Genomic DNA, 16,736 nt, shown 5'->3' on the forward strand with positions numbered 1-16,736 from the left:
GAAACTTTTTTTTTTGTAAAATCAAAGTAAGCTCCAACCCGGTGTTAGACGATCTGACTTCTCCATCTCTAACTACTTCTTAAGCGCCAAAAACTACAGGGACATAGAATGAGACAGGGACACGGGATAGCGCGTGACCCTGTCTCATTCTATGTATCTGTATTTTTTGGCGCTTAAGAAGTAGTTATGGAACACCAACTAGCCCGAACACAAGCCCTTATTCTCCGTCTCTGCGCCGCGGACGGAGGCGACGAGACTTGCGGCTGAGAAGGAGGAGGAAGAACTACTTCTGTTCAGATTTCTGAACGGCCCAGAGTGCAGCCTTGGGGAGTGGTTCCTTCTTCTGTGGGGCCCATATGCAGTCCGAGCAGCCTGTGTTCTGTCCACCCGCTGAAGCTGGGTAGGTAGAGAGGGCCTGGACAGCAGCATCTCCCATTGCTCTTGTTGGGTAGATGACGGAAAGAGAGGAGGGTGCTCACTGCTAAAGTCGCACACCCTGATTACGGGGTGGAGTATTCCTACTTCTGAGAAAAATTTACATTCAGCGTCGTAGCGATTGGGATGCATTACGTGAAGACACGTAGGCTGTGGGAAGGAGCCCGGATTGTATGAGCCGTAGGGTAGTTTGTTGTTCTGTGGAAAGGTCAGGGTAAGATGAAGGTACGGTCTGTTTCAGAAGTCGATAATGCTGGATTATCTCCCTGGACGTAACAAGCGGGTGACTGTCCTCGTGCAGCTCCATAGCACGGGAGGTAAAAGCGCAGGCTTGTTGGGTGGGCGTATTTGTTGCCCTCCATTGAAGCGTGAGGCGGTGTCCAGACGAGCTGAATGGAACCGTTTGGGGAGTGGTTTTTTAGCACGCACAGTGCAGGTCAGGACACCCAACCCGACTGGTAATTCCAGTAGGCTTGTTGGGAATCGGTGACTACCCTCCGAACCCCTGGTTGAGTGAGAGCCAAGGTGATGGCTGCCTCTTCTGCTGCCGTCATTTGTTGGGTCCTAAGCGAGGTACACGCAAGGAGGTTGGCTCTGGAGGTAGCCACGATGATGGCGTGTTGCTGCCCTCGATGTTAGGAGAAGTCTGTGTAGATAACTGCATGAACCCCACCGAGGGTGGTGTTTAGCGCTTGAGCCCGTGCTTTTCGTTGACCCTCGTCATGTCAGGGGTTCATATTTCTAAGCAAAGGGAGCATCTTTAGTTTTAGTCGCCAAGAGTCTGGGAGTACGTCAAGCGGAGTGACATTCTGGGCTGCCCAGCCAATCTGGTGAAGCATGCGGTTACCCACCGCAGTTCTGAGTCGGACCTTCTGGTTAGAAAGATGGCCTTCTATCAGCTCTTCCACCGTGTTGTGGAGCCTGTGCTAAGCAGCCACAGTGTGGACGCACTCATGAGAAGACCAGTGGCCTGCTCAACCGCCTTTCTAATCATTATATAAAGCATCTCTATGTCTACCTCATCGAGAAGAAGATAGGGGTTTGTCGTAAGTAACTCTCGAGAGAACTTACGCTTCAATTAATCGAAAGGTACCGGATTCTTTTAGGCCTCGCTTCTTGGTGGCAACTCGCCTGATCATGTGTATGATTAGATTAATGCTGTTTTTCAGGCGCTGCAAGGAGACGTGACTCTTGGTGTTAGTCTGGAGACGTAGGCCCAGGATCTTGATTCTGGGGCTTGGAGAGATGGCCTGACAATCAAGGAGTATTTTAATGTATTTCTTGATTTGGCGTAAGGGTGGACGACAAGGAGCTGTGATTTTTTACGTGAACACTGGAGGCCACAGGCTTTACCACATCGGCGTACTAAAAGTGAGATGCCATGGATTGGTGTGAGCTTCCTTTAATTTTTGGAACTATTAGCACATGAGCAAGGTGCGCACAGGGCCGCTAGACGGGCGTGAGTGGTCGTGTGACGCTTTCGCGTGGCATTCAGCGAGAAGGCAGGGGGTAAACCCGTAGATGTGCTTCGTGAGTACACCATATGTCGTCCCGTGTTCACGTGGGCTCGTAGCTGAATCGGTAAGACAACGGGCTCTCGGTTTGTTAGTCTATTAGTTCCAGGTTCGATTCCCGGCGGTTCCGGTAAATTCTTTTATTTGTTCGCTGGAGTTTTCTGGTGACACCAACGGTCGCGAAAGAACCCTTGGGGGGTAGAGGTAGAAAGCTTTGCTTTAAAACAATAACACAGCTGCAATTCACGCATTTAAATGGAAAGCCGGTAGAGAGCCTTCAGCTAGCCAACTGTATGAATACTCATTTTATTGATGCTGGTGCGCACCCAACACACACTGATAACGGCGGCCGCGGCGCGACTGGCATTCCATGATTGTCCAGCTCTATCTTTTTTGAACCTACGAACGATACCGAAGTACGGGACCTTATCGGAAAAAATAAATTATTATGCAGCGGCAGGAGTTGACGGGTTTTTATCGAGTGTGATTAAGGGCGTGGCACTAGAACTAAGTGACGTGTTAGCGTACATTATTAATCTATGTCTGTCCACCGGTGTTTTTCCTGAGGAACTTGAAGTTGCTAGAATGACGCCGATTCATAAAGGGGGAGCACACGACAATGTATCAAATTACAGACCAATATCTGTCCTGACAGTTTTTCCAAAGTATTTGAGGGAGTAAGCTATAATAGACTATCGACTTTCTTTCTTAAACACAATGTAATTTCCAAGCATCAATATGGTTTCCAAAAATCTAAATCAACAGAGCAAGCATTACTCTACATTAAAGATAAAATAATTGCAAACATTGAAAACAGGCAGTTCACAATTGGACTGTTTTTAGACCTTTAAAAAAGCATTTGAGTCGGTAGATCATGATATTTTGCTAAATAAATTGGAGAGGTACGGAATACGTGGCGTGGCAGGTAACCTTTTAAAAAGCTATTTGACTCAAAGAAAGCAGTTTGTTCAACTAAATTCCATTGCATCAGACATATTAGAGCTAAAACAAGGTGTCCCGCAAGGCTCCAAGTTAGGCCCGTTACTGTTTATAGTTTATGTAAATGACATCATAAATATAGAAGGTCCGCAAGAACTTGTAACGTATGCGGATGACACTAACGTTTTCTTCACATCTTATAATATAATTAAACTTCACTCAATGGTAAATGCTTACTTGGAACAATTTTCAAATTGGTTATTAGATAACAAATAGCAACTTAACGCTAGAAAGACAACTTACATAATATTTAGGCCGCACAATAAAAATGTCGAGAAAGAAATACCCATTATATTCAACGGAACCAAGTTAAACCGATGCTCACCTGTCCTCCGAACTCTCTAAAAGTATAGGTCTCATATATAGTATCGGCCATTTGATACCACTATGGCTGAAACAAAAATTATACAATGCTCTCATTTATTCTAAACTATGCTACGGGATTTTGGTGTGGGGGACCACAACTAAAACTAATTATAACGGGCTCATTGTATTGCAAAAAAGAATTTTGCGCATATATTTAGATTATCGTGGCTGTTACGCAGATTTGAGGACAAGTCCTTTATTTACTGAATATTCAATGCTTCGAGCTGACCAAATCTATTACATGAAGGTTCTGCACACCATTTATAAGCAAAAGACCCACAATCAAGTTAACAATAAATCTTCTGGCTACCATCTCAGGCATACAATACGGCACACTCCAAAAGTAAGAACGAACTATCGTGAGCAATCTTTCCTGTACCAGTCAACTGAAATATTAAATAAATTAAGAGAAAAATTAAACTTCGACGCCAGTGAATTTACGTTTAAAAAACAGGTCAAAGAAATGTTACTTAGACAAAACGCTCGCAATACTGATATATAATTAAGGGTTCGAAGTATATGTCTATATGTTCCCCTAAAGGTAGAAATTAAAAACAATTACAAACAAAAATATATTAATACGTAATTGTGACATAGTAGTGTAGATTGATTGTAGGGTTTAACGCGCCGACGCAACGCAGGCGATGAGGCGCGCCGTAGTGGAGGGCTCCGGATTAATTTTGACCACCTGGGGATCTTTATCGTGCGCCGAAATCTCGTACACACGGGCGTTTTTGCTTTTCGCCTCCATCAGAAAAGCGACCGCCGCGGCCGGGAATCGAACCCGCGACCTCGTGCTCAGCAGCGCGACATAGTAGTGTAACTGATGAAAGTTCATGCGCACGAATTACTGCGTTTATGTGTACATTGTGATCCCTTTGTGAATTTGAGACCTATGCTGTGTACAATACATAAGAAATGTAGTAATGACTTTGCTTTGTGCTATTTCTCTATTACGATTGTGCTATCATGCTTAAATTTGTGAACAGACGTGTTGTTATGTACGCTGTAAATCGGGTGGCTGAGGCCTCTGTAAAGCCACGTTCGCCTTTAGTCTCAGCCTCCCCTTGGTTTTTGACAAGAAATAAAAAAATCAAATAAAAAAAACAGCCCTCCCTCACCGTAGAAGGACCTGGCCGCCCTGTTGTAGTAGTTCGCCGCCACCTCCCATGACTGACTAACTCAACTCTCGGCCTTCAATCCCAAGCAGCTGTGGACCCCCTGTCCACGGTGGTGGTCAGAACAGCGATACAGCAGAGGGTGCTAAGAATCCCTGGGTCCGCACAGGCCACCTTTGGAACTTGACCAGTTCCGTAGGACAACAAAAAGAAATAAGTAAATAGCAAAGGGGAGTGCTTACTATAAAATGGTGGAGAATAAAGGGAAAATGGCGGAAGACACAAAGGGGCTAGCAAGAGGACCCAAGCGGCCCGCCAAAGACAAGTATCACGAAAGACAGAGAAGAAACAAAGCCTTGACGTATTCCTCTCTCTACCTTCTTCCTGCTGCTTTCACGCCACGTGCCTCTTTCTACCTCCACCTTGCCTTAAAGCTCTTTTGCTGCCTACCGACAACCGGCCGACAACCGATGTAGCAGACAGGAAATCTCGGGAGGCCACGCAATGCATCTCCTTCAGAGACAAAAGAGAAGACGGAATATGGTCATCATTCATCCCATCATCACTGCAAGGCTCGGCGGTGTCTTCACGTGCTGCGCGATCGGTAGTGGTGCCCACTCCCATTCTCAAGTCGCGTTTCCGAGCGGTGTTTGCAGTTGCCGAAGTTGCGCCTCATCTGCGCGCTGTTGTACCCACCGCCGCTGAGCTCCTCCGCTCCGCTGCTTCGATCTCTCATTAGACGGCCGCGCCGAGCGACCCCCCGACGCACCTGCCGCTTGAGCACTTGGAGTCCTCCACCCGGATATTGTGCCCCCGGTTCTATGTCAGCCTTGACTTTTCATACTACGGTATTCTTGGCGCATTTGCATGTACATATATCCTTAGCGCGCATTAATGAACTCCTGCGCGTCTGTTATGCCTGTCTGCACTTTTGAAAGGCTCAGCAAGGAGGCACTCGTAAGAGTATGTGGCATGTGTGGAGGGGACTCATATGTAAATCATGTCTGCTCGAAAATTTGTCGTGTGCACATCATTCAAATATTACGAGTACTCCCAGACGGATAATCAGAACGAGTAGAAAACTTCCTTGCTGTCTTGATGCTGATGTCATTTCCCTCGAATCTTTCTTGAGAGGAAGCAGGTGAAGAATTTTTTATTACAAAATGCATTAGACAATATGGCCCCATATAGGAGGGCAGAGAAGGAGTAAAGTGAAGTCTTTAAAGAATTCCAGACTCCAAGATGACTTCCTATTAATTACTGCGGAGAACACTCGTAAATATGTGTTTAAAGACATCCTTACAAACAGTTTAAAGTAACAAAATGTCAAAGAACACAAAGTAATGTCAAAACACACAAGCAGTGATGCAGCTATTTTGCATAGGCAACATATACTTGGTGGTGCAGAAGAAGCTTCGGCACTACCAAAGAAGTCAGATTAGCACAAAAAATCAATTTTTTTTTCTTTTTTTGGCGAAGTGATTGTACAGTGGCGTTACGACTAAAGTCGCTGTGAAACGCCGCCCATTACAAAGAGGAAGCCGCCAAGCATCATCATCATCATCATCATTGCCGTCGTCGTCATTTTATAATTAGTGTTTTGTTACAGCCGTGTAATCTAACAGGATTTGTTTATAAATAATTGACCAGCAACTTCTTACTCAAGTGGCTGGCTTCAACTGGAATGTGATATCCCTAAGTGCCCATTTACTCTCTGTGCTAGCTCGGAGTCCCTTCCCACTCGTGGCTACGGCGTCCTTGCCCGTCCCTGAAGAAGAAGCCGATCCCACGGCTGAACGGCAGCTTAGTCAAACCCGCCGCACAGCTTACCTCGTAGCCATGGCCAACCCTCTCCAGATCCCTGCAGTTCCTTCCCATGAGTTCTCACGGCGGGAAACTGTGATCATCCGACGGATTCAGGCGGGGACACTGCTCACACCGTTTTTGATCCATCCACCGTTTTCATCGCCGTGGGGCCGCTCCCAGTGTCCCTAGCACCTGCAGCACTTGCCATACCAGGGCAGGCCTACAACATCTAGTGTGGGACTGCCCCCGCTACACTATTCCTCGGTACCGTGCCCTCACCAACGTGCGACTTGGACCCTGGCCCACGTCTCTCCAGTCCTGGTCCTTTCCGCCACCTAAAGCTCCTGCTGGGTACGCTACTAGCTTGTGGCGCGCCCTGCTGCTTTTTCTGTTGGACCCCGCGGCACCAATCGTTGTTGACCGGCTTTGCGGCGACGCGCAGGACAGTACTGTGGCTACGACTCCAGGCTACCACAGTGTTGCGTCCAGGCCGCTGACGCAGTAAATGGTGGCATAATTATCCTTTACCACTTTCCCCTTCCCTACCAATCCCCTACCGACCCTTATCCATAGCAGCGCCCAAGCGCAAGAAAATGGAATAAACGTATTTTCAATCAATCAACCCCTAAGTAAAACGGAGGTTTAGAACATCAAGGAAAGCAGTGTCGCGCTCGGGAAAATGTCACCTCCTCCGTAGGAGCACTAGTATCATTAGGTTAAAATTAGTTTATATTATTGCTGATATCACGCTTCAGGAAAACAGCAGTTGCCCACCCTACCATAGTTTCGTCCCGTTGGAAAAAAGAAAACTTTCTCGCCTCAAGATGGTCATGGTTTCTTGATTTGTCCTTATATTTCAGCCACTGCGAAAGCTATGATCTTAAAGCGTGACAGGGGAAAACTAGCGATGTCTTCACGTGTTGGATCTGAGAAGTTGTTGCGAATGTTGTGTGCCATTTACCATGTGGAACCACGCAAGAAAACGATTTATTTATGCGCCCGAATTCTAAGTCCTGTAATTTCATGTCAGCAAATGGGCGCTCGTTGACATGACGATTCCGACGCGCCTTGAGCCCCGTTAGCTTAAATTAAATGAATATTTTTTCTCGACACCTAGGGAGGCTTATCTACGTGTACAGACGGTATCCTCTCTGGAACAGTATTTTCACCCCACAGTTACCTTCTCAGAGGAATTCACCGTATCCTACTCAAACAGAAGCCGATAACCTCTGGTGCCGAGGTGTCGTAGGTCAAACTGTTGACGGAGGCCGTGCCCTCACCTTCTTCCTCACGCCAAATGATCCGGAAATGACTTATCTTTGGTTCACACTGAGCAAAGCTGACGCTCTCGAACAGAATCGTTGCAAAGGCAATAGGACACTACCGTTGGTTGGTTTCGCCACAATGCACTCACATAAGTGTTCAAGCACTGCTACGTGAGCAAATTTGGTGAATACAACACACTGCAGACAAAAATAGGAGGGCATGTTGTTTGACATTGCGAAATATGATAATGGCGTTTCTTTCATATCGTGCAGCCTTATAGTCATACTGTATGCTAGAACTTGTTATTCGCTCATTTCGATCGATCCGCCAGCGTGATTGCTGATTCATTTTCATTGTGTTTAAAAAAAAAGAGAGGGAGAGAAGTCCCCTTGACATGGCCGGAGGGCTCGGTCATGAGTCAGAAAAGGATAGGAAGTATGGAGTGGGCAGAACAGAAAAGAAAGTAATCTAGAAGCAGTCCTCAATGCCGGCTTCTCTGATGAAAAACAGCAGAGTGTACAGCAGGTGCTTCCTGTAAGGTAGGCCTCTATGTGGATTAACGGAAGGTTCGTAGTCTGCTGGTCGTAGCTTTTTTTTTTCTTTCAATAAACGTGTGTTTATTCATTCATTCAATGTAGTGGAGCAGACCTACGGAACTCTCAGAATGTGAATAGGGATACGTTCGCGTCTGCCAGAACAGATGATATAATGATATCTTCAATCAGCAATCGTGTTCTGTTTGAAGTCGGTGACGGAAGGGAGGGATACATGCGTATCAAAAAACTCACGAGGGCACTTGTAGAGTTTGTTGGTCTGCGAGATGTCGCCTGGCGAGAGGCGTACGCGCTGTCCGATCTCCGGACGCCGTCGGGTGGTCGAGTTTTCCTGCGGCAGGATGGTGTCAAGGTGCGTGTTCTTGGCGAACGTGTTGCGCGCGTAGTGCATGATCGAGTCAAAGTCGTACGCCAGGCCCATGGAGTTGACCTGCGGTGAGAGAGTTGGGGTAGTTAGCATGAACGCTACGCCAAGCCAACAGTTCAAAAATTCTAGCTAAATTCGCTTGTAAACTGCACGAGCAAAAAAAAAAGAAGGGGGAGGTGGAGAAAAGTAATTACTCGCAACCACACCGCCATGCAGTGTGGGCATTCAAACACTGCGCCCATAATTCGCGCAACCCGTGAACTTGAGTGCGCTCATTCGGTTTGTAGCTCCCCAGTGCGCGATTTCCGATGATGTAAGCATTTGAATGAAGGGCCTCCAGACGCGAAAGAAAAAGAAAACTCACGTTTCCTGTCAAAACATGGATATTAACCAAGCGATGTGGGGAACCATACAATCGACGAAGTCGCGCCCGCGCGCAATAGCTTGCGTGCTTTTGGGGCGAGTGAAGGGCACTAGTTACTGGGATGCGACACTGCGCCTCTTCACGGTGGCCGCGCGGTGCCCGTTAGTGATTGGAAAGGCCGGTCTCATACTGACCTCTTCATCGGTGAGCTTGTTGAAGTTGTACTCCTGACCAGTGAGGATGTTGTGCGTGACGATGTCGACGTGCGCGTCGCGGTCGGGCCGCGTGTGCTCATGCCAGAAACCGACCACGTGGCCCAGCTCGTGCACCACGATGCCGAACTTGTCGCAGTTCTTGCCGATCGAGATGGCCTGCGCACCGTTGCCCCGTTTTCCAACGAATGAGCAACACCTGGGACCAAGAGGAACAACATAGTTTTATGGCCACTCCAACTTTCACTGGCGACAGGCAAGTGTAGACGCGTAAACAATCAATTTTAATACCGAACCCCTAGTCTGTTCGGTGTTCGCTTTTGTCGGTTTGTCGTGTGGCCTCACATTACCCTTGCGTAACGCGTCTGCTGTCCGCTCAGTCCGACATCAGTGGATATTACCTCCGGGTCATGCCCCTTTCTTTATTCCTGATTTTCTATAGTACCCCGTGTTCTATGCTTTCTTTTCCTGGAGGTTTGATCTCTTGCAGCCTGTATTACAGTTGTCGCTTGGTAAATGGAACTGAGGTAAACGTTGTGGGGCGTGGATAGAACAGCAGGTGCACAATTTTTCATGTCTTTTTCTACAGTGACAGCTACACAGACGGCACTTTCACCGAGGAAATAGTATTGTCAGTCGTGCGCATAAACATCAAACGGTACGGTTGGTAGCCCATAGCCGAGATCAACCGCTCATTCAATAAAAACAACACAAAACGCATTTGTTCCTACTCTAGACATCTTCCACGACCAGGTGATTCCGTAGTGAAACAGCAACCACTCAGCCAGCACTCACAGCTATAACGGTAGTACCACTCAGGTGTTTCAAAAAAAAAAAAAAGGTCAGAGGCTCCAAAGTAGTAATTGTCTATGCAGCGCCCCTGCTTGTTGTTTTGTGTATTTAGAAATGTCGGTTATTACCCTGAGTTGGCAATATAAATACGGTTCATTATTCTTTTTGATAGTGCATAATCACTGAACCATGCAACTCTTCATTCATTTGTCTAGCTAAAAACCTAACCTGTAGAAAAAAGTTTTGTTGTTGTCAGAAGCCTTTTGTAAGATATCCTGCCCAAGCCAGCTGGGCTACACGCTACCAGAAATTCCCGCGGAGGCGTGAAGTTGTTTCATAGACTCATCTCCAAACTAGTGCAGATACTCTTCTCCAGACAACTGTGAGAAACTCTATGTCTTGATGTCCTCCAAAGCCCCCTTGTCACTGGCGCTTCTTTTCTTTGCGTTCACCTTCCCACGCGCTCGTTGACATTCTACGACGCTCTTGCAGATATACTCCGACAGAAGTCTCCAGAGTATCCAGAAGTCTACACTATTAACTATTCCAGTCATCGCCTACTCAGCCTCTTCCCTCGCCGAGCTGTGTGCCATCGGTCACAGCGTTTGCGATTCCTTAAAACGAATGATACCCGTAACAATGTTAAAATTGAGTACTTGTAGCATTTACACTAGCACGTGTAACCGCACAACGCGTTTGCCAAGAAGATTGAATGTATCGTGAACACGTGCATCGCTAGCAGCTTACGCTCATAAAACCCCGGGTGTGTCTGCCTGACCTCGATGCACCTGAGGGATGAATCCTTACGACTAAAGGGATCGCCAATGAACGAGCCCAGCATGCATTGAAAAAAAAATGCGATAGGCGCCTTTAGGTTCGAAAAGCTTGGCATTTGCACGGTGTGATTTCTGTCCACCAACCATTTCATTTAGACCAGTAGTATCTTGCACCTCGGTATTCTTAATATTTGCTCCCTGAGACACACCACGTACCATTTTGCTCATTGTGGTGTATTTTGGCGATTCGAACGCCTGCAAGTAATAAAAAAAAGTGGCAGCGGAGATGCCGTTCTTGAGGTTTGTTACCCTAACACGGACTTTAATTCGTCTTGTCCTCTGTTCCCGAGGTTTAACTTCACACTATTCCCAAGAAAGATAGCGATAAAGGTGGTCGAAGACTGCATGCGGGTCACCAAATGCTACTCGTGGGTAACCAGGCGAATTAACCATGCACATTAATACTTCAGGTACCCACTGATGGCCTCGCGCACTTAAACTGACGCTGAAGGAGCAGCGATTTGAGCCTTTCATTTCGAAGGTAATGATGTTACGCTGCCGCATCTCTACGCCCTTAAGCCCGGCTCACGAAGTTCTGTCGCTTCAGGGACTTAGACGTATAAGGAAAGTACAAGTACTCAAAGCGTAAACCCATTCGCGCTGCCCCTTTCTATTCTTTCTCACATCATATGACTCTGCGACAAATAAACAAACAGGGACAAGGTAAAGTTTAATCCGGCAGAATTTTTTACAGTACGATTCTTCCTTTTCATTCCGCTCTCTAATGAAAGATCCAGTATTGGAAAAGCAGCAGCAAAGACATCATTACTGGTTCGGCTCAGGGCGGATGAGGACTCTTGATGGAGAAAGAGTGTAGGGGATTCCTTGCTTTCTACAGGCTCCGTACACTCTACTTCCTCTCATTTCATTTTAGGTGGCGCCGGATGAGTGCGGCTTTCCCGTGATCAGCCCACTTATTAGCCAGTGGGGCCCACGACCCAATTGGTGAACTCGAGTTCGAGCTTCCGTGCCCATGCACAAGCCAATTAGTGGCCCCCATCTTTTGTGACGACCACTTGTCGAAGCCCTGTGGCCGTGGAGGAAAGACATTCGATGAGAATGTTTCGAGAAACGGTGGGCTGCAGGAGAAATGAAGCCTGCGCGCAGGCACGTCCCACGCATACTGAAGGGCGCACGGAATGCGGCTCGTATACATATGCCACTTGCCGAACAACCTCACGGTGCCACTCAGCTTCCCTCAAATCTCAAGTTGTGAACGTTGTTAATGGCAGTACTTAATTGTGTCGCTCACGGCAATTTCACTTCGAGATGCTGGAAACATGACTTGTCGACAATTTTCATCTAAACCAAGCTGCACTTGTGCTATCTAAGCACATGGCTGCCTCGCCTATCATGAAAGCGAGTCTTACAAAGGTTCCTTTTTCTAGCAATCGTTTAGCTTATACTCTTTCATAGAAATATATACATTGTATTGTTGTAAGTTTAAAATAAGTAAATAGATAAATACTTAAAATACGAAAATAAATTTTTTATGAACCAAAGTTGCACTTGTCTTCTGTATACAAAAAAGTTGCATGCCATAAAGGAAATCGTGATGCAGGACTTTTGCTCATAACCTCCACGGCCTGCAGAGATTTTGAAAGGCTCGTAAGAAATTTCTCAATACTGGCAACGTAGTTCTAACCTCTAGCGCGCTGGTAACAACCACAGAACCACACGCATGAAAGGGCACGGTGAAGGGGCTCAATTCCGCGCTACGATGGACTTTCGAGGTCAGCATGCTGCTGTGAAAACGATATTTTCCTTCGCGGGATCTTACTTTTCGCAATTTTGAGGTTGTCGAGGTTTAACGGACCGCAAAACGGTTTCGTGTCCAGGTGAACTGTGTAAACCCAGCCCGAAATCCCGAAGTTTTAGAACTCGCGAATGTGGCAAATGTCCCCAGTTGACGAACAGTTTCGACGCGCGAAATATACGGCTTTGCAATGATTGTTTTAGTTAACTACAATTTATTTAACTTAAAAAAATCTACAGCCAGGGATGTGGGTTTTGCAAGACGGTTCCAACAATATGGTGATTAAAACTATCCGCTGTTTGTCGTCCCTAAAGAGTTAACTGTGTCATGCGAAGTAAACAGCTTAATATTACTAAACGGTTACGCGTAAAGAAAAAAATAACAAATTCTAAGTGACCAATGCGTGCCCCTCATTTATAATTCCCTTGTCATGATTTAAATCAGCATCAACAACTTCTATTCCCGCACAGTTAAAATCATCCCGTTCGTCTAGTATTTCATTACCTGCCTTTAAAAGGGGTACTTTATTAAATTTTGTTTAACAAAACTTTCTATTTTTTGGGTGTTTTTTTTAAATCCCGCGGCTAAACTTTCTCAGTACTGTTTAGCATGCTTTGGAAGTCATGACAGGTATTTATTTATTATTATTATTATTATTATTATTATTATTATTATTATTATTATTATTATTATTATTATTATTATTATTATTATTATTATTATTATTATTGTCACGGGCTCTTGCACATTGGCAATCCAGGTGTTGAGTTATGGCCAACCTCTCCTCCAGGAATACGCGCCACTGCCAAGCTGGTACACAGTCTTGAGAGAGAGACGACGACGACGCTGAGAGTCTTGCGGACGTGCGCGCTGTACCTGGAACACTGTTGCTGCTTTAGCTACCAGCTCGTATTTGCCTGTCAACGATTTTATTACGAGCAGTGCCTTCATTGCCACGTCACATCTTGTGCCACGTCACATTACATCCTAATATTATGACCCAATATGACGATGTTATCCGGAAATATTAAGTGTATCAAGCATTCCGCATTTACTCTAAAGCACGTTTTTTAGCAATTATGCTTCTTAAACGTCTCCCTTCGAAAGGCTGCGAATAATTTAGGAGAGATTGCTCCTCATTTTGTGACACCGTTCATTACAGGGAACGTCGTAGTGTTCTTGTGAAAAAGCATCGTGCCCGTGTATTCGCCGTTATGTAAGGTAGCCTCCTAAATGTAAGCTCGCCATGAAGGCTTGTCCACTCCATGATACCGTAATGCTTTAATGACCGCCGCATGTGGCTGTCACTTAAGTGCTTATTCACACTCTATACAAAGATTTATTAAATTCTCTCGATGTTTGGGCGATATCCTCACGCCTCCCATTCTTCGAAGAAGCCCCATTATGGTTCTGGTTGTCCGGTTAAGAAAATGGCCCCCACAGCAAAGAGGAAATAAATGAAAAAAAAAAAAAAAAACACATGTGATCCGACGGTATTGGAGCTCGAGCCTGCACATTTGTAGCCTAGCGCTCGACCAGCTGTACTACCTCCGTACTTTGCGCGAGTAAAACAAGAGTTGTTGTCATTGTTCTTGATCCTTTTTTGTGGCACATACGCACTTGGGGTTTTCGCCAAGATGCGGGAGCTCTGAAGGGCAGAGCGCCCGCTTGACAAAATTCTCAGAACTATGAATTTGAGACGTTCAAGTTGTAGAATAATGCGTACCGTTAGACATCCGAACGTGATGGCGCGTGAATAGAACAAGTGTGCACCAGCGGCACAGAAGCCTGATTATAAGGAAGCTGTGCCCTGTGCCACTCTGGTTGCTGGCATAATTCGGTCCGTAAGGCGAAGAAACGAAAGCGATAAAAGAGGCACTCATACGGTGTGGCATAAAAGAATTTACTTTGACAAGTAAATTAAACTCGGAGTAATGATGGAGTCGTTTATCGGGCAATTGCCATATAATTGAATTTCGCAAAGGTTGTATAAAACGAGAGTTACCCCCATTTTCTGCTCCGTATTCGCGATAAATTGTCTTTGCCCCTAAGTGTTTTGGCCAAAGCATATTTTTTGGACGGACATGGAAAATTTCCAGAACCCTAGTCATAAACAGCTCCGCTGTAAAAGCGGCGCAATATCCGCTGCTAAGCCTGACCTGGATAGGATTGTTTTAATCTGCCAGACACTTCTGCTCACGGCCCGCCAGGCCCCTATATCCATGGTGAGCTCTGCACAAGCGCATGAAGTCTGCTAACACGTGTACTAGTTTACACCAGCTATTCATTCGCGCAAGAAAAAAAAAAGAAAACTTGAGTACCCAAGTGAAGGCTGTCGGGCATACTAGCCGGCATTACATTCCAACCTCCGACTCGTTTGGATGAATACTCGGAAAGTGAGCCTCAGATATATCTGCCCTCGTAGTGGAGGTGACGCATGCTGCAGCGTGCGCGACACTCGCAAGCTGAGTAGGCGAACGTGCAAAGCAGGGCGTAAACGGGGAGAGAGTCCTGGGCTGCTCACCCGCAGGGCCTCTCCGTGAAGACGATGTAGTGCTGGTGCTCAGCCTCCCGCTCCACGAACTTGATGCACGTGAAGTTCTCCCAGTGGCGCATCGCCTGCTTGAACAGTGCGCGGTGATCCCCTGCAGAGAGAAATGCGCGCTCTCATCAACCTCGTCTGCAGCACAGCGTCCTCGCTACGAGCCTTGCTGTGTTAATAGATGTAAACAAAAGCGCTCGTACAGAACTGATGTACACAAAAGAGATGTACATGCACGCACGCACGCGCGCACGCACGCACGCACGCACGCACGAAGAGATACACACATCTACATATTGTGTGTGTAAGGTAAAGAGAAAAGGGAAACAGCCGGCGACAGAAGTCAGACACCCTTACCGCCACTGATTACGCAGCAAAGTACGCCATCAGCTTCTGCGCCGTTGGATCTAGCGGTATTTTTTAAGAGAGCATTGCCTAGGTGGTAGCACCTCACCGCCTCTACCGGCCTGGTCGGCGATCGGTCGGTTCATTTGTAACGCACTGTTTTGACGTCAGCAAAACTGGAGGAAAGCATGGGAGAGAAATACTAGCTTTAATTATTCATTTTTAAACAAACACGCAACGTTGTACTTGGAAAAAAATTCAACCAACCCCTGAGTGCGATGTTTTAGATAGCCCAAAGTTACTTATGCATTAGTATTCAATTACCACAAGCTCAACGGTTCAATTCCCGGCAGGGGTGGCTCTTTAATTTACGCAGCCAAAAAAAAAAAAATGAAAACTTGGACGTGTATTTGCTGACTTCCTTGCAAATGTCGCCTAAAGACGATAGTCGCCTACCACGCAAATAAATTCGAGTTTACCGTGTTCCGCTGCTTCACGATAAGGCCCTTCTTCACGCATGTTCCACACGCTGTCTACCGAACTCTTTCGTTTCTGTTGAACAACTTGGAATGCCGCCAGGAGCTATAATGTTGCGGGCGACAGCAGGCGACGGCGTGACTTTTAGATGCGACACTGAGAGCTTCTCTTGTCGGCGGCCCTGTCCTTCCTGCGTGCGTCCGTTGTTGTCCGCATGCGTCCGTTGTTGTCCGCGTGCGTCCGTTGTTGTCCGCAGCCACTCTCCTGCTCTCCTCTCTGATAGCGAACACCCTCTCGCGAGGGGCATTGGATTCGATTCGATTGGATTGGATTGGCTTGGCTTGGCTTGGCTTGGCTTGGCTTGGCTTGGCTTGGCTTGGATTTGGATTGGATTGGATTAAAGTGGGTTGTGTTGGATTGTGTTGCGTCATAGCCGCGGCAGACGCACTGGCGCCGGCGCGTGCCCAGGCGAGAGCGTGTGCGGCTCAGCGCGCTCTCACTCCGCCGGTGGGCGGCGCTGCGCGCGGTGCTGCGCATGTGCAGTACTCTCTCTCCGCGGTCTCCTCTCCTTCGGGCGCGCTGCGCATATAACCGGTGCGCCGCTCTCCGGCGGCCTTTCGGTCGACGGTTTCTCTCCGCTTGCGTATAAACCTCCCTCAGCGTCGCATCACACCAGGGTTCCCGTGAGGGGAGGTGGGGGTAATTTTTTTGTCTACAGTTGATGTAGTCTTTCATATGCTATCGCAAAAATCAAGCATTCACGTATTTTAATGAAAGAACACTGCATATATTACTTCTGTATTGATATTTTGCATAAGATATGCGTAATGTTTTGTCAATGCTGAAAAATGTTGGCAAGTATGAACAGTGCGACCGGATTTATGTGTTCAAAATGGAGTAGCCTATATAAACGTCGCGTTGAACATCTGCTTTAACTTTGGCCGAGGGGCTGAGTCGGAGGACAGACAGACAGACCGACCAAAATTT

General features: G+C 46.7%; 1 protein-coding gene across 1 annotated transcript in view; it reads right to left on the reverse strand.

Annotated features, from left to right (window-relative positions):
• Positions 1-16,736, reverse strand: part of LOC144140310 (bone morphogenetic protein 1-like) — an 892,396-nt gene that overhangs the window by 308,426 nt on the left and 567,234 nt on the right. Inside the window, exons 4-6 of the mRNA XM_077672292.1 lie at positions 14,910-15,030; positions 8,984-9,200; positions 8,293-8,488 (exon numbers count right to left, since the gene is read on the reverse strand). Of these exons, the coding sequence (XP_077528418.1) occupies positions 8,293-8,488; positions 8,984-9,200; positions 14,910-15,030 (534 nt within the window). The remainder of the gene's footprint in view (positions 1-8,292; positions 8,489-8,983; positions 9,201-14,909; positions 15,031-16,736) is intronic.

The sequence above is a fragment of the Haemaphysalis longicornis genome, unplaced genomic scaffold, assembly GCF_048455015.1.
Source record: "Haemaphysalis longicornis isolate Haplotype H1 unplaced genomic scaffold, Haemaphysalis longicornis Haplotype H1 scaffold_1, whole genome shotgun sequence".
NCBI classification, from domain to species: Eukaryota; Metazoa; Arthropoda; class Arachnida; order Ixodida; family Ixodidae; genus Haemaphysalis; species Haemaphysalis longicornis.